At 62.7% G+C, this 26,741-nt stretch overlaps 3 protein-coding genes across 3 annotated transcripts; 2 read left to right on the forward strand and 1 right to left on the reverse strand.

Annotated features, from left to right (window-relative positions):
- Positions 1–600: 600 nt before the first annotated feature.
- On the forward strand, positions 601–17,223 carry OTOP2 (otopetrin 2). Its single transcript, XM_029056907.2, is given in 9 exon segments — positions 601–700; positions 12,753–12,900; positions 13,141–13,491; positions 13,833–13,969; positions 14,697–14,755; positions 14,971–15,110; positions 15,852–16,705; positions 16,978–17,091; positions 17,093–17,223. Coding segments are annotated over 7 exon segments (1,686 nt in total). The 5' UTR covers positions 601–700; positions 12,753–12,900; positions 13,141–13,166; the 3' UTR covers positions 17,150–17,223.
- Positions 4,172–11,109, reverse strand: USH1G (USH1 protein network component sans). The gene is made up of 2 exons (XM_029056914.2): positions 10,608–11,109; positions 4,172–7,585 (listed from the first exon to the last, which is right to left on the reverse strand). The coding sequence occupies exons 1-2, from the start codon at positions 10,769–10,771 to the stop codon at positions 6,322–6,324; spliced, it is 1,428 nt and encodes a 475-aa protein (XP_028912747.1). The 5' UTR covers positions 10,772–11,109; the 3' UTR covers positions 4,172–6,321.
- Positions 17,224–20,920: 3,697 nt separating the features above from the next.
- Positions 20,921–25,771, forward strand: OTOP3 (otopetrin 3). Its single transcript, XM_029056906.2, is given in 11 exon segments — positions 20,921–21,311; positions 21,467–21,603; positions 22,384–22,442; positions 22,794–22,912; positions 24,179–24,213; positions 24,215–24,301; positions 24,304–24,906; positions 24,909–25,013; positions 25,480–25,590; positions 25,592–25,618; positions 25,620–25,771. Coding segments are annotated over 11 exon segments (1,695 nt in total). The 5' UTR covers positions 20,921–20,932; the 3' UTR covers positions 25,653–25,771.
- The last annotated feature ends 970 nt before the right edge of the window (positions 25,772–26,741 follow it).

Consider the following 26,741-nt stretch of genomic DNA (forward strand, 5'->3'; position numbering starts at 1 on the left):
CCGAGCTGCAGCCCAATTTCAACCCCACCTTCAACCCAGGAGTCTGTGAGGCTGCCAGCCAGGTCCCGGCTGCCCAGAGAGGCCAACTGACATTATTCACCAGGGTGGGGCTGGCCCTGGGGCTCCCTGGGGAGCAGGTGTCCAGTAGGAGCCCAGCTCAGATCCCGGCCCCAGCTTGGCTTGGCAGTGCCCTGAGCTAGCTCCCTGGCAGTGCGGCCCACACTCGGGGCTGGGCCAGCACCCTTTCCACGGGCCTGGTCCCAGGACAGAGCCCTGCCCTCTGCCCCAGCCCGCCTGAACTTTGACCGCAGCCAGCTCTTCGGCCTCAGCCCCTGACACGGCTCCACCCACCCTTCCGCCAGGCATGGCCTCCTGCGAGGCAGTAAGGTCAGTGACTGCAGCCTCCACACCTCGTGTGGCTTGGGCTGGGGTGTGTGTGTGTGGGAGGGGGGCGTTAGACCTTTCTTCTGAATGCCCAATTACTCAGCCCCGGGGGCAGGGGGGTTGGGATGACTGTCCCTATTTTGTAGATGGTAAAATTGAGGCCCAGAAAGGTTAAATAGCTTAACCTAGGTCACATGTCATCGCAGAGGTGCCTTGAGGCCAGAGCCCCTGGATGAATGTTGGGAAACTGGACCAGATGTCTGATGCTGCCCTGGGGCTGGAGAGGACTACTTGTGCTGGAGTTGACCATGGGGAGGTGAGGAAGGAGGAAGGCAGGGTGGTTGGGAGCCCAATGGAGGCTTTGACTCAGGCCCTGCCCTTCATCACACGTCCCGCCCCCTCACCCGGGTCCCTGCCCGGGTCTGGTCTACCTTGCCTCCACCCCACCCGAGCAGGCGCCCAGGGACCCGAGCCGTGAGCTCTCTGCGTGCAAGCTCTGGTCACCGGCCTCCGGTGCAAAGCAAGAGAGCAAAGATCAAACGATTCGGAACGAGCCCTGGCCAAGGTCTTGTCTTCCCTCATCTCATAGTCCAGGGCCTATTTCCGCTGACTCATCCCACGAGCTCCCCCCTCTTTCCCGGGAAGACTCAGTTTCCCCACTGGCGCCGGGAGCGGTTAATTGGCATGGGGGAGATGTTTGGGCGGGTCCAGTGGCCTGAACTGGGGCTCTGATCTCAGGGGCAGGGTGGCGGGGGAGAAGGGATGACAGGTCAGCACAAAACGATCTCAAAGAAAGCACTGCACGCACAACAAATTGCAGTCTGTACTCCAGTTGGTGGAAGAGAAGGGCAGCAGAGAAGATCAAAATCTCACAGGGCCTGGCTCCCCTAGCCTCTGCTGGGGCCTTCACTGCCTCCAGAGGTGATTTATCTCTCAGGAATGGAGCCTTGAAAATGCTCCATAGTCACTGAGAGTAGAGCTTGAGCAAAGGAGCTGAAATTGCAGCAAGAGGGATTTAGGTTACCTGGAAGGAAGAACTTAGCACACACCCAATTCTGGAATGGGATGTGAGTGTGTGTGTGTGTGAGTGTGCGTGCACATGAAATCTCCATATCTGAGGAGTAGAATAAGAACCCCATAGGGCTGGGCTGGATCAGATGGAGTCCTACCAGGGGCAGACTCCGGGTGAGATGGTTGAAAGAGCTCCCTTCCGGCCTGGCTTCCTCAGCGTTAAGGTTAGACCGCGGCCAGCCTTCATGGGTCTCCAGAAGTCATCTCGTGGCGTCATCAGAGCCCGCTCCCAGGCCCGCTCCCAGGCTCCAAGCAAGGTGACATCACAGCCCATTTGGGACAGGATGAGGTCCCTGAATAGCCTGTCCCAGAACCTGTCTTTGTCTCCACTGGATATTCCTCCCCACATCTGCCCTGACTCCCTCCTACTGCAGTTGGTTTATGTCTTCTGGTTCAGGTTGCAGTGGGGTTGAATGACAGCTGGTCCCCCTGTTCCTTCCTGAACCCCAAGGTCCTTGTTCCCTGAGGAATAGGGCAGATACTACCTGGGGCTTTTCAACCCTGCAGTCCACATTTAATCAGGCCTCATTCCTCAGTGCAGAGTGCTGTACTGAGCACTTGGGAGAGTGCTTAGTAGTCCTTAGACCTGATCCCTGTCCTCAACATATTAATGGCTTGGGCTGGCAGAAGCGGGGAGTGGAGACGGTGGCTGTGACTATCTGGCTCTGAGAGGGAAAAAGCAGGTCACGCCCCCCACCCCTAGCTGGGAATAGCTCCAGGGGGCCCTTCCAGGTCCGGTCCGAGACAGCCTCAGGAGCAGAGCCTGAGGAGTAGGGGAGAAGGGCAGAGCCCACTTGTCTTTACAAGCTGAAAGACATAGTGTCTACAGACAGAGACACCAGTCTCTCAGTCTTCCCACTAGCAAGGCCCCTCTCCAGAGCCCTGACCTTGGCTCCTGAAAGACTTGCAGCCTTGCTAAATTTCTTCCTCTTTATGTGTCTCGGCCTGTGTCTCCTTGGCCGGCCACGGGGAAGCCTTAAACTAGGACTGGGGCTTTAACTCTGGTCACCTCGGCCCTGCCTGGTGATGATCACTACCGCAGGCCATAGGGTCAAAACCGAGGCCTTCACTCTTCCTCCCCTCCTCGCTAGCCCTTATGTCCCTCCAGTCGTCCCAAGCTCTCGTTCCCTCTCCCCGTCCCGAGGTCAGCGTCCTTGGCGAGACAGATGGGGGAGAGCAGCCGGTGACGCCAGGATCAGCTCAATAGGAGAGAGAATGCCCTGGCAAACTTTGTCCAGACCCTTCCCTGCCCCCTCCCAATGACGACCAAACTGCCTCTGGTTTGGGCCAGGAGGGTGAGCTCCTCCCCCACACCCCCGCTCACGCGGGAAGTCTCCCCAAATCTACAGGAGGTCGAGTAAGCCTCCAGACCAAACCAGGAAACCCAGTTCTGCTGTGGGGAGGGGGCGGGATTCTGGCCTGAAGTCTAAAACTGAACCCACTCTATGACCAGACTGAACCCCTAAATCCAGGACCGACTCTATCTTTTGGGGGCTCTTCACCCCAGAGAAGACCCACAACTGAGGTAGCCTCTCCAGGGCCCTCCCCGGGCCAGACCTGCAGTCCCAAGGATGAGGCGGACTAGCACTGGCCTCTAGGGTCTAAAGGGGTCAGCACCACCAGCAGGCCGCGGTCCAGGCCCAAACCCCCAAATGCCACCCTGAGTTCTTTTCTGGGGTCCCAGCTCCCTCTTTTGATCACACAGAGCATGACCTCCCCAAGGCTTGGAGGGAGAGGGTAGAGGCGTTTGGGGGGAGTTCTGAGGGGATCAAGAGAGCCTTTCCAGGCGGTGCTGAAGACTGGGGATAATGGCTGAGAGGCTCCCAGCATCAGGAGTCCGGAGAGGGGAGAGGGGTTCTAATGCCGACTCTGCCAGTTGTCTGCTGTGAGACCTTGGGCAGGTCATTAGTGGAAAGAACCCGGGCTTGGGAGTCAGAGGTCGTGGGTTCTAATCCCGGCTCCGCCGCTTGTCAGCTGTGTAACTTTGGGCAAGTCACTTAACTTCTCTGTGACTCAGTTACCTCACCTGTAAAATGGGGATGAAGACTGTGAGCCCTACGTGGGACAACCTGAATACTTGTATCTACCCCAGTGCTTAGAACAGTGCTCAGCACATAGTAAGCACTTAAATACCAACATTATTATTATTTAACTTCTCAGTTGCCCCATGTAAAATAGGGATTAAGATTTTGAGCACCATGTGGGACACGGACTGCGTCCAACCGGCTTAGCTTGTATTTACCCCGGTGCTTAACCAATTCCATAAAAAAAAGGAAGAGGGAGGGGGTCCCGTAGCGGCAACTTTGGTCTCTGGGGTAGGGCCTCCCACCCACCCAGCCCAGTCACCACGGCGATGCTTTCCGGTAGGGAGCTCCGAGGAGGCCCCTTAGCCTCGACCTCCCAGGAGCAGGCCCAGGGATGCAGGATTGAAAAGGGAAAGCCTTCAGTGATGGGAGTGAGGTCGGGGGTCGGGGGTCGGTGGTAGTGGTTCCTGGGGGCCGGCAGAGAGAGGAGGTTGAAAACGCACTGGCGGGGAGCAGCGGCTTCCTGCCCTTAGACCTGCAGAGCAGGTCTGGACCCAGAGCCTGAGTTCTAAGGCACCCGTTTTTCCCAACCCCTGGCCGGTGGTCTGGTCTCATCAGCCTCAGCCCCCTCCCCTGGGGACGCCGTGACCCTCCAGGCCCTTCCCCTCCGCCCCCACACAGCACAACACAGATGAGGGGTTGTAAAAAACTGTATTGAGGTTGGGGAGGGAGGGGTCTGCACGACGAGGACAAAACAGACTCTGTCTGCCCCCGTCCCACTGGTCTCCCCAGCAACTCTGGAGCAGGAGTGGTGCAGGCCGCAGGGGACAGGAGGAGGAGGAGGTGGACGTGATGAAGGCGACTGGACTGGAGAGTCCAGGAACTGCCCCGATTCCCCAGGCTTCCGGGGCAGATGGGCAGGGCCACAACTGAGCTTCCCCTGGCCAAGGGGCTCAGGAGTGGGGATCCTTCACAGACCTTTCTAGACCACGCCCCACCCCCCAAGAGAGACACCCGAGGCCAGTATGGTTGGCAAAGACCATATGCTCCAGGGGATTCTGGGGCCTTGCTCCAGCTTCAGCCTCAGGGTCTCCTCCGGGCCCAGGGAGGTAGCTTTTCCCTCTCGCGCCCCTCCACCCCGCAATCTCACCGGTCCCGGGAGAGGGTCCCGATCCAGGTAACCCTGGGAGATGTGGCAAGACTCGTTGGAGAGAAAGGGGCTCTTGAGACTAGGGAGTGGGAGGGGCATGGTGGGGGAGGGGGAGGTCCCGGGTGGCACAGGAGGTGGGCGTGAGAGCGTGTGTGCATGTCTGTGTCTGTATTTCCATGTCTCTGGGCCCCCTTGTGTGACTACCGCCCCCTCGTCGCTTGTGCAGGGCAGAGAGCTTACACCCGCTGCTCTGCTTGTCCTGGGCCGTCCTGCCAACCTGAGGACCGGAAGCAGGCTGACCCACAGCCGCCGGCCGGGGTGGGGACGGGGGACGGGGACGCCTACCTGGGGTCTAGGCCCGGGACGCTGAGTCAAGTTACCCTAGCACCGAACTCTACCTGAGGTCCACCAAAAGATCGGTAGATGCTCCAGGTTCTGAGGCTAAAAGCCGCTTCTAATCGACCACTCGAGCCTCCACTGAGCGCCAGTCCACTCTTTCCGCCCGGGACACGAAGGTGCAGCGGGAGAGGGCGTTCTCACAGAACCCCGTGGGGAGGGATACCCACGTTCAGGCACTCCCCAGTCCGCCTGGGCAGTCTCTCCCCACACGGCACGGCGGAACCCCCAACAGCGTCCTACCCGAGACGCCTGCGGGAAACCCACTGTCTGGAGGCCCTGAAAGTATTTTATTCTACTTTGGGGTGAAACTGTTCCCACGTGCTCTGGGGTGCAGCCCCGGGGACATGTTTGGAAGAAAAGCCCTTCCTCTCTACTCCCACTGACTCCAAAAAGGTTTGGCTGAAAAAGAGCCCTTTTCCCAGACTCCCTTTCACCGGCACGCGGGCCATCCTCAACTGGTCCCGGGGCGAGGTGGGATGTGTGTGGGGGCTGGTGTGGAATCCACCAGGAGTGCGCGGCCAAGGCAGAGGAGCCGGGAGCGCACGCAGGCTGGCACCCTCCCTGCTGGCGTGGCCACGGCAGGGGCAGGACGGGGCTGCGAGATGGAAGGCGTGAGAACGTTTTGGCTGAGGATTCGGGGGGTCTACTAAGCGGAGGGCCCTGCCAATGTTCCCCCCACCCCGAACCCCAAGAGGGAAGAGGCTCAGTAGGCAGACCGGGCTTCCTCTCTCCCTGAGTGAACCGGCAACCAGGCCCCGGGGGCTCAGAGCAGCCCAAGGCCAACTCTTTGACCCTTCCAGGCCCTTCACGCGGAGGGCCTGGTGGGAGGCAGAGGGGCACCGGAGTGCGTCCCCACCCCTCCCTGTTACGCACACAGGTTTCTGGCAACTTGGAATTCATTTGGGTTCGAGTTTTCCAACTCGAGAGAGGAGCGAGCGTGCTTGCGCGCACCCGCGCCAGGGTCGCTTATGAATATTTATGTGGATGACTGCGACCGGCTCGTTAAAATGTACGAGCCCTCGGGTGGCTGGGTGAGTGTCTCCTGGATGCAGGGGATCATCAGCAGGTGCCTCTCTGCTGCCGGGACCACCCCGGGGGTCCCGGCCACTAGGTGAGGGGCGGCGGAGGGTGCGGATGGCACAAATGGAGGGCAGGTGGAGGTAGGGTCCAGGCCCCGGGCCCACCGTCGGGGATCCGCTGGCCCGACGGGCCCAGCTGTGGCCCTCTCCACCCCGGCCCCCCGATGGCCTGACCCCCAAGGCCAGGGCCGGGGCGGGCAGGGAGGGTCCGCGCTCACAGCTCCGTGTCCTCCAGGGCGCGGGGCCGCTCGAGCGCCAGGAGCCGCCGCTGGACGGCGTCCACAATCTTCTTGCGCGGCCCCAGGGGGACGCTGACGCTGCGGAGGTCGAGGTCCGAGCAGAGCATGAGGGCCTCCAGGTCGATCTTCTCGCGGCGCAGCACGGGCACGAACTCGCCCATGTGCAGGGAGGCCAGGAAGGTCTCGAGCGGGCTGGTCTCGGGCTCCAGGTCCTCGTCCAGGCCCAGGTCCAGCTCGTCCCAGGGCAGCTCGTCCAGGCCGCGCTCCCGCAGGCTGTTGGCACTGCCGATGCTGGCGTCGTCGTCGGGGTCGCGGGCGCTGGGAGCCCGCCGCAGCCTGGACCTCAGCGTGCCCAGGCCGGCCCCGTCCAGGCTGCCCCCGCCGCCCTGGCCGGCCCGGCCCAGCCCGAAGGGGCCGCCGCTCGCGTAGTTCCGCCGGAAGACCATGGTGCCCAGGCCCGGCCGAGTGAAGAGCGAGTCGTGGCCCGAGTCGGTGCTGACCTCCGAGTGCGCCGGCTCGGCCGGCGGGCCCGGCTCTGGGGTGGCCCGCCAGTCACCGTCGTCGTCCGAGAGGGAGGCGTCCCCGAGTGGGGCCCGGCCCCAGTCCGGGGGTCCGCCCAGGGAACCAGGCCGCACGAACATGACATCGCTGCCCAGCTGCAATCCCGACAGCGAGCGCACGCTCTTGCGCCCGCCCTCCGACACCTTGAAGGTGCCCTCGGGGGCCGGGCGCCGGCGTACCAGCCGCCGTGGGCCCTGGGCCTTGCCCCTGGGCGGGCCGTGCAGGGTGGCCTGGGAGTAGGGCGGCTGCGGGGCGGCGGCCAGGGCCAGGCGCTGCAGGCGGCCGCTCAGCGTGCTGGAGGTCAAGCTGGAGAAGCTGAGGGCGTCGGCATCAGCCAGCTCCCTCCGGTAGCGCCGCTCCAGGCGCTCCTGGTGCTTGCGCTGCAGCTTGGCGCAGTCCTTGACGCGCCGCTCGGCCTCCCGGAAGGCCCGTTCCTTCAGCTTGCCCACCAGCTTGGGGTTGAGGCTGCTCTGCTTGGCCGCGATGGAGTCCAGGTAGCGCACGCACTCCATGTGGCCCTTCACCGCCGCCATGTCCAGCGGCGTGTGGTAGTCGTTGTCCAGGCACCAGATGTTGGCCCCGAAGGATACCAGGAAGGACAGGCAGTGCAGGTGGCCGTTGGAGCCTGCCAGGTGCAGGGGCGTGTTCCCCCAGATGTCGCACTTGTCCGGGTCGCCCCTGGAAACAGATACCCAGACGCCCGTCAGGCTCCCGGCCACCAGACGCCCGGCCGAGCCGGGGAGGGCAGAGCGGGGGACAAGGTCGAATCTCTGCCCTCGGGGAGTGAGGGTGGTCACGGTGTCTCTCAGAGGGGGCCGCTCGAGACTGTTGGACCTGCCCCACCCCTTTCCTTTCCCCACGAAATGGAGCTCAGGACCACTCCTTGCGCAGGGTTCCTCTCATCCCCCAGACAGAGCTCAGACAGGCAATCGTACTTATCGAGCGCTTACTGTGTGCAGAGCACTGTACTAAGCGCTTAGGAAAGGACGTTTTAACAATGACCAGACCCCCAGTTGGGCAGGGCAGGGCCCCATCTCCCTGCTAATAGAGCCCAGGACCGTCCCCTTGGACAGGGCCTCCGCCCCCCGCCTTCGGAGATCCTGGACCGGTAAGAGAGGCTGGGATGGAGTGAGATGGACGGAAAGGGAGGGCGAGGAATCGTCTCCTCAGCTTCCCCTGCCCTACCCGGGACCCCCATCCACCCAGAGTCTCCGCTCTGCTCGCCCAAGTCTCAGGCAGACGTGAGGACGGAGAGCCGGACAGGCGGTGAGATGGGCAGACACAGGGACAGAGAGAAAATCTGGCCTCCCTAAAAGCCTCACGGGAGGCAGGAGCCTCAGCCCTCTAGTCCCGCCCCCGGCACCGTCTTAGCCTCTCCCCCTACCTGGGGCTGGGAATCTCGGGGGATAAATATTTGATGCCCTAGAGAGAGGAGTGAATTATTCATAGAATCGAGCACGGCGCTGGCCGGGGAGGTGGTGGGCCCGGGGTGTGACAGAGTCTGGCCGGAAGTGGCTGAGCCTCTGGAAGGGAGGTTGAGTACTGGTCTGTGTTTGTGTGTGTGTTTGCCTGTGGCTGTGGCTGTACATGCAACTGTATGTCTATACCCCTGCATGTGCAGGTGTGTACTTGTGGGTGTATGTGCACGTGTGTGTCTGGGTGGGGATACATGTGTTTACCTGTTCCTCTGCACGTGCATGCTTATGTATCCCTGTGTGTTTCTGTGTGCGTAACTGTGCCTGTGTGTGCCTGTGAACGTGTGTGGATGTGTTCGGGTGGGCGTGGGCCCCTGAGTTTTCTGTGCAGGGAGCGGTGCCAGATTTGGCAGGTGCGGGTGTGAGCCACAGGTGTCTGGGCCGGATTCTGGCAGGACGGGAAGATGGGCAGCGGCGGCCGGAGGATGGTGGGGAGGTAAGGCTGGCAGGGAGAGAGGAGGGGGCTGCGGGCGAGGGAGAAGGGAAGAACTGCCAGGCCCCGAGGCAGGAGGCGGGAACTCAGTGCTCTCAGCTCCCTTCTGCGCTGTCTGTGGGGTCCGGAGAAAGGGCCAGGGAGGCCTCTGACTCCCTCCTTTCTGGGAAGGAGAAGGAACAGTCCCCTGATCTGCGGAAGCCCCCTTCTCTCCCTTCCGTCCCCTCCCAGTCAGATTCAGGGCAGAGCTGGCCAGGGTGGGGCTCAACCAATCCCAACCTCAGCCAACCCCCAACACCGGAGACAGTTCAGCCCAGGACTGAAGGCTGGCATTATGTCCACTCCAATCCCTCTCCCTGCCCGGCTGCCTGGCTCCGGCCTGGCATGGAGCTCGCCCGACTAATGAGCCCAGGCTGAAGAATCTGTCCCTTGTCCCGGGGTATCCTCCCTCCGCCTGCCCGCTTCCCTCCTAATTAGGATCAAAGCCCAGCTTGGCCCGAGAGGAGCGATGGGGGGAGAGGAGACGGTGGGGTGAAGCCCTGCCTGGCTCCAGGATCCCTTAGAGGGGGGAGTCCTTCCGCCCTCCCTACTCCCCATCGTGGACCCCCACCCCGACTAGGTGAAGAGAGCCTCACCACTTCCCTCTCTGTCCCTCACCCAGCTCAGCTGCTGCTGGCAGCGGTTTCAGCAGCCTCGGGGTCTGGGTTGTGAAGGGTGAGGATGGGAGGCAGAGGGAAGGAAGGTAGGGAGGTGGGGCGGTGTGTCGGTGCTCGGTCCAGGGTGGAGAGAGGGAAGCTCTGAGCAAGACAGCAGGACCCCCGAGGCAGGGGCCCGCAGACCTCTCATGGGTGGGGGGAAGTGACAGGGGCAGTGAACCGGGCAGCCCGCTGGCATTTCCACTCTGGGCAGTGCCCATAAATCCTTCTAATTGATCTGGACGCGACTGGCAGGAGAGTGGGGGCAGGGAGGTCGCCCAGCTGGCTCCTTATGAAACCCTCCCAGGCTTCCCCTTTGCAAGCCCTAATCACTGTCACCATTGATTGATTATGGGGGGAGGTTGAAGGGTTCCCCTCCTCCAGCCTCTTTGCCCTTGAGGCGGGGGCGGGGAAAGAGGCACAGAGGCCCATCTTCTCACCCTCAGGTCCCCACCCTTCCCCATCCCGGAGACTGACCAGGGGAAGACCCTTCCCTAGTCCATTTGGAGGCTAGTCCTTCGCTCCTCCCCCCCAAAAAAATAATACCGCCCCTCCTACCACGATGTCCAGATCAATCAGTCAATCGATCGACGGTATTTAATGACCGCTTACTCTGTGCTGATTATTGTACCGAGCGCTTAGTACACTACAGTGGAAGTGGAAGACACGATCTCTGTCCTGAAGGAATTTAGAGTCTAATCTAGATCCCAACGGAGACCTCTCCTCACTCTGCTTCTCTCTCTCTTCCAGAATCCCCTCCAACCCTCCAGCTGACCCCCCACCCGGTCCCAAAGGCCTGGGGATGGGGGGCGATCAGCACCAAGTCCCTGAAGGGGGACATGAGGGGTGCCGAGGAGGGCTTAAGCGGGAAAGAAGCAGAGAAAAGCAGGATGGGGAGATGGGGAGGAAGCAGAGAGGAGGGGAGGAGGGAGGAAAGAAGCGAGGAGAAGGTGGAAGGAGGAAAATGTGGGAAAGAAGGGTCACAGCTGGAGGCGCTGAGAACAGGGGAGGGGGGAGAAGTGGGGAGGGGGTTCTATCCCCACGCCCGCTTCCACGTTTAGGCCGAGGTGGGTCCGGGCGGGGGTCCCCAGACTCACCCCCTGCTGATGATGAGGCGCAGGGACTCCAGGTGGCCATGATAGGCCGCCCAGAGGGTCGGGGTCATCCCATCCTCGTCGGGCGCGTTCAGCTCCTTCCTGGTGGCCTCCTTGAGCAGGTCCAGGTAGCCGTCCCGGGCCGCCCGGTGGTACTGGTCGTTCATCGTGGCGGCGGGCGAGCCCTCGGGGGGCGGGGGGCGTCCCTAGGGAGGAGAGGGAGTCCCCCGGGCGGCTAGGACTCGGGCATGGGCGCCCTCCGGCCCCGGCTGCGGCAGGACGAAGCGGACGGACGGAGCCCACGGCCCTGCTCACCGGGACATCTGAGCCTACCTAGCCCCGAGGGGCGGGAGCTCCCGGGCCTCCGGCTGGGCGGGGAGTCGGTCCCCGGAGCTCCTGGGTCCTAAGCGCCTTCCGTTCCCGCGGCGGTACGACTCCCCTCCGAGTTTCAGCCCCCAACTCAAAATCCTGGAGCGGGGGTTCCCCCGAAAGCCCCCAGGAGACCCCCTAAATGTCCCCATCTCCGTTGCGCTCTCAGACGCCCAGTGGCCCCTGCTGAGGCAGGTGGGCAGAGGACGAGTATTGGGGTGTCCCCACCTCCCACCCTTTTAACCCCCTTCTTCTCTGCCCCGCCCCTTCTCCGAGCCGCAGACTCCAGGTCGAGCCAGTCGACGGGGTCTGGCGGCCCGTGGGACCAAGGCAAAAACCGGGCCCCGAGGTGACCTCTTCCTTCTCCCTCTCTGAGCCAGGCCCAGGCTCACCTCTCGGCCACTTTGCAACCGCCGGACTGACCTCGTACGGTGTGTGAAGGCACACGCGTCCTCCAGAACCCTCATAACGGATCGATCAATCAATCCATGATATTCACCGAGCGCTTACTATGTGCCGAGCACTGTACTACAGTCTTGGGAGAGTACAGTACAACAGAGTTAGCAAATACGTTTCCCTACCCACAACGAGTTTACAGTCTAGAGGGAGACATAAGCACACACAAACACAGGCTGCGGAAACAGAGGCAGGGAGAGGGCAAAACCCAATTCAAAAGGGGAAACTGAGCCACACAACAGAAGCCCCGGATCTGACCCCAGAAGAGCACCAGATTTCCCGCCCCCAACAAGGTGCTATAATAATAGTAATAATATAATAATGATATCTGTTAAGTGCTTACAATGTGCCAAGCACTGTTCTATGCACAAGGTAATCAGGTTGGACCCAGTCCCTGTCCCATATGGGGTTCACAGTCTTAATCCACATATTACCGGATGAGGTAACAGGTCCGGAGAAGTTAAGTGCTATGACCCAAGGTCACACAGCAGACGAGTGACAGAGTCAGACTTAGAACCCAGCTCCTCTGACTCTCAAGTCCTTGCTCTTGCCTCTAGGCCACGCTGCCCCCTCGTCGGCCTGGGGGCTGAGGGGCACATAGAAGGGTGCTTGGAGAGAGAAGCCCTTTCCGAGCCTTGCCCAACTTCTCCTCGCCCAGGGAGCCTGCCTGGGCGACCCCTTCTCCGGGCTCTCTCGCCTTCCGCAGGCCCCGGCCAGCGCTCGGGGCCCATTGCGCCCTCTATTGGCCAGGTGTAGGGGCAGCACCCCCGTGCCTTTGGCGTCGGCAGGGGGCGCCACCGAGCCGGGGAAGGGCCCTGTGCCCAGTTGCCTGGGCAGGACCCAGCTGGCAGGAGCTGCAGAGCGAGGGCTGAGGGTCGGGGAAAGGAAGAGGGGCGGCGGGGAGAGGAGAATGTCTAGCAGGGAGGAAGGGGGCAAGGGGCCCGGTCTTCATTCTGTCCGTCGAGGTGGAGGACGGAGTGGGTAGGCAGGGTGGGCAAAGGCAAGCGCGGTTGAGGGTGGTAGGGGGCAAGGGTTGTTAGACGGAGACGCTGGCGCCAGAGAGGGCAGAGAAAAGAGCCGGCGTGGAAGAGATGGGCCAGGAGCATGGCGAACCGGAGCAGGAGGGCGACTGGTGCCAGAGTGGGTGGCAGTGGGGGCCCAAGAGGCCCACGGGAGGTGAGGGACCGGTGGCCAAGATGCCATGGCTCACGGGGCCCTCCCGAAACTGCAGAAGGGAATCGGCCTCCAAGCCTGGCAACGCTGAACAAAACCATATCTGCGTCTCACCTTATCTCCTTCCCGTGCCTTCTTCCCCAAAACCAGCACCGGTCAAGATGGGTCATGTGAGTGCGGCTGAGAGGTTTATGGAGCCCCGCTGGGGCAGTAAATCACCATGCCCTCCCATGTATAAAGCGCCCGTCCGGCCCGGCGTGGGACAGACAACCAACGCTTACTGGACCGCGAACCCCAGGTCTGCCCCGACCCCGGTGGGGAGGTGGTGGGGAGATGGCTGCCCGAGGGCCGATGGGCGCACCGGGGGCTGGGGAGGGGCTCTGAGAGCTCTGGGGGCCGCAGGGGTTCCCCGAGTCTTTGGGGAGGCAATCGCCCTAGAGGGAAGAGTCGGGGGGCATCGACAGCCCCGGCCGAACAGGGCGGAGCAGCCTCCAAAGGGTCGTGGGATAATGGGGGGGCTCGCCCACCTTCTCCGCAGGGAACCCCCTCTGAGCCGCCACCGCCATGACTGAGGCACTGGAGCTGGGCCCCGGGGACAGCCCCCCGCCCCCCAGCCCGGGGGAGCTGCCCAAGCCCCTGGAGACTTGGAAGAAGGGCGGGCGGATGCTGTCCGTGCTGCTGGCCGTGAACACGCTGCTGCTGGCCTGCACTCTCATCAGCAGCGGCGCCTTCAACAAGGTGGCCGTGTACGACACGGACGTCTTCGCCCTGCTGGCCGCCATGATGCTGCTGGCCGTGATCTGGGTTGTGGCCCACCTCCTGCACACGACTCGCCACCCCGACGCCGTGCCCTACCGGGACCCCCACGCCGGGCCCATCTGGCTTCGAGGTAGGGGGAGTGAGGACGGCTTGGAGGGGGGAGGACTCCCTCTGGAAAGCGGGCACCTGCACCTGACACTTGCCGATGGGTGGTGGGCCCACACACGAGCTCGGGGTAGGGCCCTCCCAAGCTCTCTTCCTCAGAAGCGCCGGGTTCTACCCTGAAAACAGGGTTGGAGAGGGGTCCGGGGGTCCTTCTGCTCTCCTGGGAGTTCAGAAGCCCCCCGCCCCATAAAAATGGGGAGGGAGCTGCTGGGTAGGGAGGAAGGAGGGAGGAGCCAGCCGTCCGACTGGCCCGCCTGTGAGCGGAGGGGGGGATGCTGAGCTCCTGTCCTTCCCTCGTCCCTTCAGGCGGGCTGGTGCTGTTTGCTGTATGCACCCTGGTCATGGATGTCTTCAAAACCGGCTACTACTCCAGCTTCTTCGAGTGCCAAGCGGCCATTAAGATCCTGTTCCCCATCCTTCAAGCCTTGTTTGTCATCGTGCAGGTGGGCGGTCGTGTGTATGTGTGTCTGGGGCGGGGGGGGGGGGCTTACCCAGCTGGCCCCAGGGGACAAAGGGCGCTGGCCTACAGCAGGCTCTGAGGACTGTTCAGCCGTTTCCAGGCTAAGTGGGGCCTGTGCTCCCCTGGCCACTGGAGGGGCTGACTGGAGATTTGGGACCAAGACTCAAGGGAATTGAGCAGCCCAGGCCTGCTGTTCCCTGGGCCCGCTGCCCCCGCGGTTCTGCCCCTGCCCCCAGCCCAGGTGGAACGGATCTCAGCTCTCTGATTCCCTCCTCGAGTCTAGGCCATCTCCCACGGGTAGGCTAGTGAACGTGACATTTGTGACTCGGTCTGTCTGTGCATCGAGGCAGGTGTTCATGGACGTCACCAGCTTGGGCGGTTTTTTCTCCCTGGCTGGGAGTGCTGGCCCTGGCCCCCGGCCCCCCGTCCACCCCACTGAAACAGCCTAGGAGGGCAACGGGGAGTGCAGGGCATGGGTGTCGATGGGTGGTTCCTGCTCCTGGGTTGACAAGGCCTCTTCAACCGTGCACTCTCTGCACTGGAAGGAGCTGGCAGGGACTCGGAGGAGCCGGGAAGGGAAGATCTGGGTGGGACCGAGAGGGCGGGTCAGAGGGGATCTGGGGCAGCAGGGAGAGGGGAGCAGGAAGAGAAGCCAAACCAGCCTCTGGGGAGAAAGTGTCTGCTCTCTGATAACTCTCCTCTTATTGCAGACGTATTTCCTCTGGGTCTCGGCTAAGGACTGCATTCATGCCCACCTGGATCTGACTCGGTGAGGTCCCCCTGCCTATCCTCCCACCTTCTCCACCCACCGTTCAACCCCAGGGAGCCGGGGTCACCTGACCCTACGCCCCCACCCCCCCCGCTAATCCATAAAATGGGGGGGGGCGGGGAGGGGCGTGTATAGGGCTGAGCGAGTGAAGAAGGAATGGGGGAGAGGAAGCCTCCAGCTCTGAAGGTAGGGTCTCTCCCTGCTCCTCTCTCTAGGTGTGGTCTCATGTTCACACTGACCACCAACCTGGCCATCTGGGCACTGGCAGTGGTGGATGAGTCCAAACATCAGGGGCCCAGTAGCCACTCCAGCTCCAACTCCAATGCTGGTCACGCCCTCCTTCTCTCCCCCATTGGTGAGTCCTCCCCCACAGGCCTCCTAACCAGGCCCCAGAACCTCCCCCAGCTTCCCACCGTGCCCTGAAGAGGCATGAAAGTGAGGAGAGTGGTGGACTGTCTCATAGGAAGAGGGCGGGAGTTCCAGGGCGGGGGAAAGAAATGGACAAGGGGTGGGCAGCGAGATAGATGAGATGGAGGTAGAATGAGTAGATTGGTGTTAGAGAAGCATCGTTTGTAGATTGGGTGGTAATGGGAAATCAGCGAGGTGAAGTAGGAGAGGGAGAGATGAACGAGAACCCTAAAGCTGGACGAAATGATTTTTAGAAAAACGATCCGGGCAGCAGAGTGAAGTAAGGACTGAGGTGGGGAAAGGCGGGAGGCGGGGAGGCCGGCGAGGAGACCGAAGCGGTCGTCATGGCGGAATAGGATAAGCGCTTGGATCCACCTGGCAGCAGCTAGGATGGAGAGGAAGGGACAGATCCTAGAGATGCTGCCAAGGTGGCACCGACAGGATTTGGCGAAAGTTTGAATATATGGGTGGAAAGAGAGAGCAGAGTCGAGGATAGCGCCGAGATGACGGGCTTGCGAAACGGGGAAGCTGGAGGTGTGGTCTGCAGTGAGGGAAGAGTCAGGGGGTAAGACAGGGTTTGGATGGGAAGGCAGAGCCTCCGGCGGGGCCACCGACGAGCCGGCAGCTCGGGAGCGGGACCCAGGCAGGCCCGGTGCCCGGGTGACGGCTCCGCCCCTCCGTTTGGCAGAGCGCGGGGGCGGCGCCGGGAGCAGCGAGGGGGACCGGTGCACCTGCAACACCACCATCTGCCGCGTATTCGAGCAAGGCTACTTTTACCTGTACCCCTTCAACATCGAGTACAGCCTCTTCGCCGCCACCCTGCTCTACGTCATGTGGAAGAACGTGGGGCGGCTGCTGAGCCCCGGGCACGGGCACGGGCACGGGTCCGGGCACGGGCTCGGCCACGGCCTGTCCCGGCAGACCCTGTTCGTGGGGCCCCTGCTGGGGCTGCTGCTCTTCGTGGGAGGCCTGGGGGTCTTTGTGGTGTACGAGGTGCAGGTGCGCAGAGACGGGGAGAACCGGACCCGGAACGCCCTGGTCCTCTACTATTCCTTCCACATCGTCTGCCTGGGGCTCATGTCCCTGGGCAGCCTCGGGGGCTCCATCTTGTACCGCCTGGACCGCCGGACGATGGACCAGCTCAAGAACCCGACCCGGACCCTGGACGTGGCCCTGCTTATGGGCGCGGCGCTGGGCCAGTTCGCCATCTCCTACTACTCCATCGTGGCCGTGGTGGCGGGTGCCCCCCGGGAGCTGCTGGGCGCCCTCAACCTGGCCCACTCCCTGCTCACCATCGCCCAGCTCAGCTCTCAGAACGCCTTCATCATCGAGAGCCTTCACCGGAGCCCCCCCGAGCCCGAGGCCCAGCACCCCGAGCCGGGCCTCGCCTTCGCCAACCCGGTGGCCCCGCTGGCCCTGTCCCCCTCCCCCGTCTCCGGGCTGGTCCCGTCGGGCGGGGCTCCCGCCGCCCCTCCCCGGCTCGGCTGGAAGCGGAGGTGCCTGAAGGATCTCTCTCTCTTCCTACTGCTGTGCAACGTGGTGGTGAGTGCCAGGCGCGGGGCAAGGGGGCGGGGCATGGGGAAGGGGCGGCCGCGGGGGCAGAGGAGAAAAGAAGGGCCTAGCGGGTCCCGCTCCCTGGCGTCCAGTTCCGAAGGCGTTGCCCTTCCTAACCCAGCCTCTCCTGCGAGTCTCTAGTTCATGACACAGTTTGCCAGGTTCCGAGACGGCCGACTGTGGGGGGACGGTAGTGCAGACGAGGCATCTCCGACGGGGTCGGTCCGCGGGTGGTCTAGCTCTCCCGCGCCCTCCCGCAGCTCTGGATCATGCCGGCCTTCGGAGCCCGCCCCCAGTTCACCAACAACCTGGAGCTGAACTTCTACGGCTCGTCCATGTGGCTAACCATCGTCAACATCTGCCTCCCTTTCGGCAATTTTCTACCGCATGCACGCCGTCTCCAGCCTGCTGGAGGTCTATGTGCTATCCTGACCGGGGCGTGGGTCCCGGGACCACCCCCACCCGTCCCGTCCCAGCTCGGCCAGCCTTTCAGAGCTCCACCGGGGGGTGGGGGAGGTGGTGCTTTCCCTCCCCTCCAGCCCACCTCCCCGCCCCCCAGCCCCACTCCGAGCCTGATCTCCGGCGGACTTGGGACAAAACCAGGTTTCACTGGTCTCTCAGACCGAAAATATCCGGGGCCGGGCCTTCTGGGCTGGACCGAATTCAGGTCCCGTCCCGCCCCGAGGGGAAAGTGGGAACTGGCCCAGGCTAGCAGATTGAGGGTCGGGGATGGCGACTTTGGGCCCTATCGGACTCGTCCCCTCTTCTCTAGGATTGGGATGAATAAACGTGACCTTGACCCCTGCGCTTTTGCCTGCTCCTCCGTGTTGCATCGGGCCCACCTGCTAGGGGCTGGAGTTCGGGGGCGGTGCAGAGAGAGAGGGTCACGGGGGCCATTTCAGAGCCGGACAGGGAGCCGGGACCGAGCCGGGTTGGCACGGACAGAGGGGCCCTCCCCCCGGGGGCACAGGGGAAGGTGGAGAGGCAGGCGGCCGTGCCGCCCGCTCTGCTCTGCTTGTTTCTTCTTCGTTCTCCCTGGGAATTGAAGGGAGGGGGCGAGGTGAGCCTAGATGGGGCTAGGGATCTGGCAATGCGTCCGAGGACCCCAGCCCCGGCTGCCCCCTTCGCCCCCTTCGCCCCCTGGTAGGCCTGGAGAGCTGCGGCTGTCGGGAGAGGTCCCGGCCGGGCCCTGGGAGCCCCGGGGCTGCGGGTCGAGCATCCTTCCGTCCGAGGCCAGGCCAGGTACACTGTGGGCTTTTCCACCTGCCCCGCCGACCCCCTCGCCCCCGTCCCTCGCCCCTCACCCATTCCCCTGGCTCTTCGCGTCTTGCCTGTCTCCGCCCGACGGGGCGGTCCGACCCGCTCTCCGATTGGCGGCGCCGCCTGGGTCCGGAGCCCCGGAGTGAGTAAGGAGGGATTAATGACATTCCCAGTGTCAACAGGGAAAATCGATGGGACCCGGCCGGGCCACGGGCCACAGCTGCGTACTGCCCAGCAGGCGAGGGGCACCGCTCGGGGCGGGGTCAGGGGTGGGGGGATCGAGTCTCCCCTAGAGGGAGCGGCCCGGCTCCCGGCAGAGGCTGCGCGACCGGCGACCGTGCCAGCCGAGCCGGCGACCGTGCCAGCCGAGCCAGCGACGCTGCCAGCCGGGCCAGCGCTCAGGTAAAACCGCCCCGCCAGCTCCGCTCCCCCAGCTGGAGGTTGGGCCACGGCGAGAGCAGCAGCGGGGCTCGGTTTCCCCGGGGAGCTCCTCGGTGCTAGAGGGCAGAGACCCCCCAGAGATACGAACGCCAAATTCGAGGCTGGGCGGGACGAAGGCCCCTCTCTGCTCGGTCCGATGCCCGGGGTTGGGGCGATTCTGCTAGCCCCCCGTCTGTCCGGTTCCCGGAGGGCCTGAGGGCCGTCTGTCCAACCGTCCGTCCGCCCTCCCTCCCCAGCCTCGAAGTCTCTCCTTCCCGGCCGATGGTTCCCAAAGAGACCCCTCTTCCCCCTTCCCCGCCTCCGCGCCCCTCATCCGTAGCTCGGGGTCCTGTCTCCACACGCCTCTAACCGCGACCCACAAACCCAGCTGACGCCTGTGCCTCTCTCCGCCTTGCCACCCGGCATCCGGCCGGAGTCCCGGGCCCACCTCGGGGTCATCCTCCCCCCCCCACCCTCCACCCCCACACACAAACACACGTACACACGCACATATACACACCCGACCTGGGCACAACTCGGGCCTTCCCCGCCCTGGGACCCCGGGAGGGGAACTGAGGGGTTGGGGTCCCCAGGCGACTCCAGCCCCGACGGAGACCGCACAAGCTCCGCGAGTCTTTGGGTCCCGGGGCTCAACCGGAGCCGGGGGAGGAGGGGCAGAGACCCCCCGCGAGGGAGAGGCTCTGCAGAAGACAGAGGGGCAGCCCCTGGTGCCTCCCGCCCTGACCTGCCCCGCGGCCTCCCGGCACCCTGCTCCGGGCCCAGCGCTCCCCTTCCCCAGACCCGACCCCCGACCCCCGACCGGGAGCCCTTGAACTGCCCCTGCCCAAAACGTGCCACTTTCGAGAGACCGGTCTGTCTTGGGAGGGAAGAGCACGGCCCGGCCTGGCTTGGCCCGGCTCGGCCCGGCCCAGCCCACTTAATCACCTCGCGTGTGAACGCACAGGGAGAAGAGATAATGATCGATCGTACCGAAGGCCAGCGGGGCGCGGGGGGGAGGGCGGGGAGCGGGAGCTGAGGCCGAGGTGCCGGGCGGGCCGGGGTTGGGGTGGGGAGGGCTCCCAGGTTACCGCGGGTTTCGCGTTTCCACGTCGGGGCATCCGACTGGGGGCAAAAAGGCTCTGAAGCTCCCCAGCCACCAGAGCAGAAAGAAGGGAGCGTGGCTCCTCTCTTAGAGAAGCAGCGGGGCTCAGTGGAAAGAGCCCGGGCTTGGGAGTCAGAGGTCATGGGTTCAAATGTCAGATCAGCCAGTTGTCAGCTGTGTGACTTTGGGCAAATCACTTCACTTCTCTGGATCTCAGTTACCCCATCTGTAAAATGGGGATTAAGACTGTGAGCCCCACGTGGGACAACCTGATGACCTTGTGTCTTCCCCAGCGCTTAGAACAGTGTTAGGCACATAGTAAGCGTTTAACAAATGTCATCATTATTAAGGGATATGGAGAGGAAGAGAGGAGAGGGAGAAGCAGGAGGGAGATGCGAGAGAGAATAGAGGGAGAAGAGGGAGGGAGAAGGAGAGAGACAAGGAGAAGCTGGAGGGAGAGGCAGGATGTTGGCATCATTCATTCAATCACATTTATTTTGCGTTTACGGCGAAGCACTTGGAGAAATACAATACAGTAATAGAGACAATCCCTGCCCACAACGAGCTCACAGTCTGGGGGGGGGAAACACACATCAGTACAAGTAAACAGACACCAATATAAATAAATAAAATTACTGATATATACATAACTGCTGTGGGGAAGGGAGAGGGAGGAAGAGGGAAGGGAGTGGGAGACGAGGAAAAGTGGGGCTTAGTCTTAGTCTAATCTGGCCTCTAGTTCAGAATAGTTATGACCCTGGTGACATGTTGAGGTGGGGGGGTGAGTGGGGGTGCACAGGGAAGCAGCGTGGCGCAGTGGAAAGAGCACGGGCTTTGGAGTCAGGGCTCATGAATTCGAATCCTGGCTCTGCCACTTGTCGGCTGTGTGACTGTGGGCAAGTCACTTCACTTCTCTGTGCCTCAGTTCCCTCATCTGTAAAATGGGGATTAAGACTGTGAGCCCCACGTGGGACAACCTGATTCCCCTGTGTCTACCCCAGCGCTTAGAACAGTGCTCTGCACATAGTAAGCGCTTAACAAATACCAACATTATTATTATTATTATTATGTGGGGAGGTGTGGGAGTGTTTGTATGTAAATCTGGAGTGAATATGTGTGTATGTTTCTGGGCATGTGTATAGGTGTGTATGGGTGTGGGGGGCCTGTGCGCCCGTGGGGAGGTGTGGGAGTGTTTGTGTGTGTAATGACTGTATGTCTGTATATGCGTACATGTGTTGACACGTGCAAAGGTGTGTGTGTACGTGTGTAAGGAGTGTTTGTAAGAGTGTGTATACCTGTGTATGCTCCTGGGTGCAAGTGTACATAATAAGCCTGTGAGTGAGTGGGAGAGGTGGTGGACGGCCCACTCTCCCCACTCCGGACTCCAGCCTTGGCTCCCCGCCCCCTCCAGGCCGCCGAGGAGTCTGGGAGCCATGGCGGACAAGGACAGTGCGGGGAGCCCCGGATCCCAGGGTCCCCACGCCCCGAAGCCCGGCGCCTCCGCGGCCCTCCCGGAGAAGTCGTGGCTGCGGCGGCAGTGCTTGCTGCTGCTGCGGCGAGACCGGCAGGCTCAGAAGGCCGGCCAGCTCTTCTCGGGGCTCTTGGCCCTCAACCTGGTCTTCCTCGGCGGGGCCTTCATCTGCAGCATGATCTTCAACCACCAGGCCGTCACCCTGGGGGACGTCTGGATCCTCCTGGCCGTCCTCAAGGTCCTCTCCTTGCTCTGGCTCCTCTACTACCTGGGGGGCACCGCCCGGCGGCCCCAGGCCATCCCGCAGCGCGACCCCCACGCCGGGCCCCTCTGGGTGAGAGGTAGGTTGGGGCGGGGGCGGCGCCTTGGGTCCAGGCTGGGGGACGGGGCTGGCGAGGGGGGACGGGCTCTGGGAGGAGAGGGTGGGGTGGCCGCAGGCCCTGACGCTGGCCCCTCGCCCGTGGTCATCGCCCCCCCCTCGCCTCCCCGGGCCCAGGCTCCCTGGTCCTGTTTGGTGTCTGCAGCGCCATCCTCAACCTCTTCCGCATCGGCTACGACGTCGGCCACGTCCACTGCAAGTCCCAGGTGGAGCTCGTCTTCCCCATCCTCGAAGTCGTCTTCATCGGCGTCCAGGTGACCCCCGGTCCGCCCCCCGGGCTCTTCACTTCGCGCGCACACAGACACTCTCACACACACGGCCATGCCCCACCAAAACACACCCACGGGCAGCAACGGGCAGACATGTACACATCCGTCATTTATTTATACTAATGTCTGATTCCCCTGTAGACTGTGAGCTCGTTGCGGGCAGGGAACGTGCTACGAACTCTGTTGGAGTGTACTCTCCCAAGCGCTTGGTACAGCGCTCTGAACCCAGCAAGCTCCCGGTAAATAGGATTGATTGATGGATTGAGGCAGACGCACCCCGCCCACACTCCCCCGCAAACACACAGACACACGCAGCATGCTGCCGTTTCACACACCCACACATTGCCATTTCCGCGCCCCCCCACACCCTAACCCCCACACACACAGGAACCAACACGCAGTCACACTCCGCCCATAGACAACTCCAGGCACACGTGGAGGCGGAGACCTTTCAGCAGGTCCGGGCACACATTGCCACACCTACAAAATTGACTTCCCCCCTGTCCGAGGACAAGTGTCCGAGGGAGCTGGGAACTGGCGAGACCCGGGACAGGAAATGGGCAGAAGCGGTGGGCGGAGGGGCGAGGGCCCGAGCTCCACGGTTCAGTGCCATTTATATTTCTATTTAGCTTCGGCCTGATCGTTTCCAGACTCTGTTGCATCTCTTAGTTTCAGAGCAGTGTATCACTTGTCCCGAAACGCACATGCTCTCTCTCTCTCTCTTTCTCTCTCTCTCTGGATTTGACTTTCCCTGGCCTCTTTCAGACCTACGTGCTCTGGGGGCACTGCAAGGACTGTGTCCAGGTCCAGACCAACTTCACCAGGTAGGGGGGTTAAAGGGACCCTCTCTTCACCACGTCAGGCAGATCTTGTACTCTCCCTCCTCTCCTGGAGACAGGAAGCTCAAGTCTCTCTTGGAGACCTTGGGCGTCACTTTTGGAGGGTCAGATGGGACTCTGGGATCTCCTATGGGGGTGGGTGGGAAGGGAGCGAGAGAGGGCAGAACCCCCATTTGGGCCATCAGGTAGATTCCACGCCCCCTTGAGAGGACTTCAAGGTGGACCAGTCCAGGCCCTGAACGAAAAGTGGCTGGAGGGTCGGGTGTCTAAGGCCTCCGCAGGCTGGGAGGTCAGAGTCCAACCTAGGGTCAGCAGTGTGGGTCTTCCCGGGCCCAGGTGCGGCCTGATGCTGACGCTGGCCACCAACCTCCTCCTCTGGGCACTGGCGGTCACCAACGACTCCCTGCACCGCGAGATGGAGGCCGAGCTCGATGCCCTCATGGAGAAGTTCACAGGTTCGGAGCAGGCGTGTCCCCTGCCGCCCCTCCCCCAACCTCATCCCCCCATCCCCGCCACAACCTAAGAATAACCATAATCTCGTTGGTAAGCGCTTACGAAGTGTCAAACACTGTTCTACGAGCTAGGGTGGATTCAAGTGAATCACGTTGGACAAAGTCCCTGATCCATGGGGCTCACAGCCTTAATCTGCATTTTATAGAGGAGGCACAGAGAAGTTAAGTGACTTGCCTATGGTCACACAGCAGGCAAATGTCAGAACTGGGATTAGAAACCAGGTCCTTCTGACTCGCAGACCCGGGCTCTATCCACCAGGCCAGCGATTTATGTCCTGAAGTTCCATTCTCAGGCCCTTATGTGCGTAGGCTTATTTACTTGTACATTGAATTATGTATTTATTCATTTAGCTATTTCCTCTTACCGCTACCTGTTCTGCCCTTGTTCTTTCCCCCGCCCCCACTGCTTGAAAATAATAATATCCGCGGTACTTGTTAAGCGCTTACTGTGCACCAAGCACTGTAGTAGGCGCTGGGATATATACAGTAATAAGGAAAAGAAGACAGTCAGGTCGAACACGGCCCTCGGCCCACCCGGGGCTCACAGTTGCAGAAATAATAAGTAAATAGTCTGTGCCTGCCTGTTTCCCCGCTAAAACCGTCAGCCTCCAGAGGGTAGAGATAGCTTCTGTCTCATTAGCCTAAATGCTCAGAATGGGGCTCTGCAGACGAGTAATAATAATAATAATAATGTTGGTATTTGTTAAGCGCTTACTATGTGCAGAGCACTGTTCTAAGCGCTGGGGTAGACACAGGGGAATGAGGTTGTCCCACGTGGGGCTCACAGTCTTAATCCCCAGTTTACAGATGAGGTAACTGAGGCACAGAGAAGTTAAGTGACTTGCCCACGGTCACCCAGCTGACACGTGGCAGAGCTGGGATTCGAACCCATGACCTCTGACTCCAAAGCCCGTGCTCTTTCCACTGAGCCACGCTGCTTCTCAGTGTAGGCACCCGGCAAAACGTTCCGCACACAGTAGGCGCCCGGTTCGGCGCTCCGCACACCGTAGGCACCTCGGCAAAGGCTCCGCGTACAAAGTAGAAAGGAGCTCGGCCCAGCGCTCTTCATACAGTAGGCGCCGGGAAAGCGTTCTTCAGACCGCCGGCAGCTGGCAAAGCGCTCCGCGGAGGGTAGGCCCCCGGCCGGGCCCTCGACGCAGGGTAGGAGCCCGGACCGCCCTGAGCCCCCCGCCTCCCGCCCCTCCTTAGGCAACGGCACCAACACCTGCCTCTGCCCCAACGCCAAGCGTGTGCGAGTTCTTCCAAGAAGGGTACCTGATGCTGTACCCGTTCAGCACGGAGTACAGCCTCATCACCTGCCGCGGCGCTCTAACGTCATGTGGAAGAACGTGGGGCGCAGGCCCCGCACCTGCCCCGGCCCCCGCCCGCCCGCCTTCCGCCTCCACGGGGCCATCTTCGGCCCGCTGCTGGGCCTCCTGGCCCTGCTGGCCGGCGTCTGCGTCTTCGTCACCTTCCAGATCGAGGCCAGCGGGCCGCCCATCGCGGGCCAGTACTTCACCCTCTACTACGCCTACTACGTGAGCGTCCTGCCGGCCATGGCCCTGGCCGCCTTGCTGGGCACCGCCATCCACGGGCTGGAGGAACGCGAGCTGGACACCGTCAAGAACCCCACGCGCAGCCTGGACGTCGTCCTGCTGATGGGCGCCGCCCTGGGCCCCGTCGCAATCTCTACTCTCCATCGTGGCCCATCCGCGGCCACCCGCCCCCCGGCAGCGGTCCACGGGCTCATCCTGGCCTACTCCGTCTGCTGTCGCCCAGCACCTCACCAGAACCTCTTCATCATCGAGGGGGCTGCACCGCCGCCGCCGTCTGGGTCGGGGCCGGGGCCGCCGGCGGGGAAGGAGGAGGGCGAGAGGGAGAGGCCGGGGGGTCCGCACGCCCCCCGCCGAGACTCGGTGGCTCGAGCTGGGGCATCGAGCTGCGGCGGGCGTCTCTGGCCTACATCCACTCCTACAGCCACCTCAACTGGAAACGCCGCGCCCTCAAGGAGATCTCCCTCTTCCTCGTGCTCTGCAACGTCACGGTGAGGAGTGGGGAGGGGGCGACTGGGGGGGGGGGGAGGGGGGTGGCGGGAGCCGGGAGTCCCACCTGATCCCCTTCCTTTTACCCCTCCCCCCCGGCCGATCCTCGCCTCCCACCTCCCTTCCCGTCGCCCCGCCCCTCCTCTCCTCGATTCGTTTCATTATTAATTCATTATGGAACTCGTTCGGCCTTCGTTACCTGCCAAGCGCTGTGTTAAGCGCTGAGGTAGATGCGGGATAATCGGTCCCTGGCCCACCTAGGACTCACGGTCTAAACAGTGAGGGAGCAGTACTGAATCCCCGTTTTGCAGATGAGGCCCCAAGAAGTCAAGTGACTTCAAGTGGAGGAGCGGGAATTAGAAGCCAGGTCCTCCGACTCCCGAGCCCGTGTTCTTATCCCGCCGGTTCCTTCCCCCCCGGCCCTCACCCTCCCCTCCCCGGACTCCCTTCACCCCCGCCTCTCCCCAGTTGTGGATAATGCCGGCGTTCGGGGCGCACCCCGAGTTTGAAAACGGGCTGGAGAAAGATTTTTACGGCTACCGGACCTGGTTCACCATCGTCAACTTCGGCTGCCCGCTCGAGCGTCTTCTACCGCATGCACTCGGTCGGGGGGGCTGGTGGAGGTCTACCTGGGGGCCTGAGGTCGGGCCCGGGCCAGCGAAACGGGGAGAAGGGGGGCAGCCAGGCCGCCCGGCCCTAAGCTCCTCCCAGTCTCTCCCCCCACCCCGTTCCCCCACCCCCACCTCACCCCGGGCTCCTGCGGCGGGCAGCCGCTTCCTTCGCACTGGCCGCAGGCCCCACCCCCTCCCATTGGGTCCGCGGGCCCCCAGGCTCTGACCCCTCGTCAGTCAGCCCGGCTCGCCGACCCGACTCGTCCTCTGTCGAAGTCCGCCTGGCCAGGCGGGCAGAGTTGAGCCCCGGGACGCCGGGTCTGGGCCCGCCGCCCTCCCTTCTGGAGAGCCATCTTGGCGGCTTGGCCTGCCTGACCGAGAGTCGGACAGCGGCGGCGGGGGTGGGGGGTGGGAGGGTGGTCCCCGCCGAGCAGAGCAGGCCCCCCCTCCTCCCCAAGCTGGACAACAGGCCTAAGGAGCTCGTTAATTAGCTGCCAGGCAGCGATCGACCCCTCTCCTCCCGCTGCCATAAACACCGTTTGTTTGGTCAATTGAATTGTGGTTTATCGAGGTCGCTCCCAGCCACGCAGCAGCTGAACTCGGAGCGGGGAGGAGGGTTGGGAGGGGAGGGACACTTGGGTGGAAGAGATGGCAGGGGCGCGGGCGGGGGAGAAGGAGGGGGAGAGAACCGGAGGGGGTGGACGAGCTCTGGACTTCTGTATGCCGGAGCCCAGGGGATCAATAGACCAACAGAGGCATTTATTGAGCGCTTCCTGGCTGCAGAACATGGTGTTAGGTGCTTGGGAGAGTGCGGTACAACAGAGTACACTAAAGGAGGTAGACACGAGATCCCTGGGTCTCAAGAATTCAGTCTAGGAGAGAGAGTGTGTGTGTGTGTGTCCGGGGGAGGCTGCAGAGGGGTGAGGGCAGAGAGAAGAGAGGCGGGCAGCGCCCAGAGAAGGAGAGGTGGGTGGCGACCCTGGGAAAAGAAGGGAGCGGAGGGGAAGTGGATCTGGGACCCAGGCCTCGCCCATGAGGAAGAGGTCATTGGCCCCCCTGGCCGGGGGCCAGGGCAGAGGGGACGGGACGCCTCTGCCGGCGGGGCAGGGCGGAGGGACT

Source organism: Ornithorhynchus anatinus, unplaced genomic scaffold (assembly GCF_004115215.2).
Source record: "Ornithorhynchus anatinus isolate Pmale09 unplaced genomic scaffold, mOrnAna1.pri.v4 scaffold_264_arrow_ctg1, whole genome shotgun sequence".
In the NCBI taxonomy this organism is placed as follows: Eukaryota; Metazoa; Chordata; class Mammalia; order Monotremata; family Ornithorhynchidae; genus Ornithorhynchus; species Ornithorhynchus anatinus.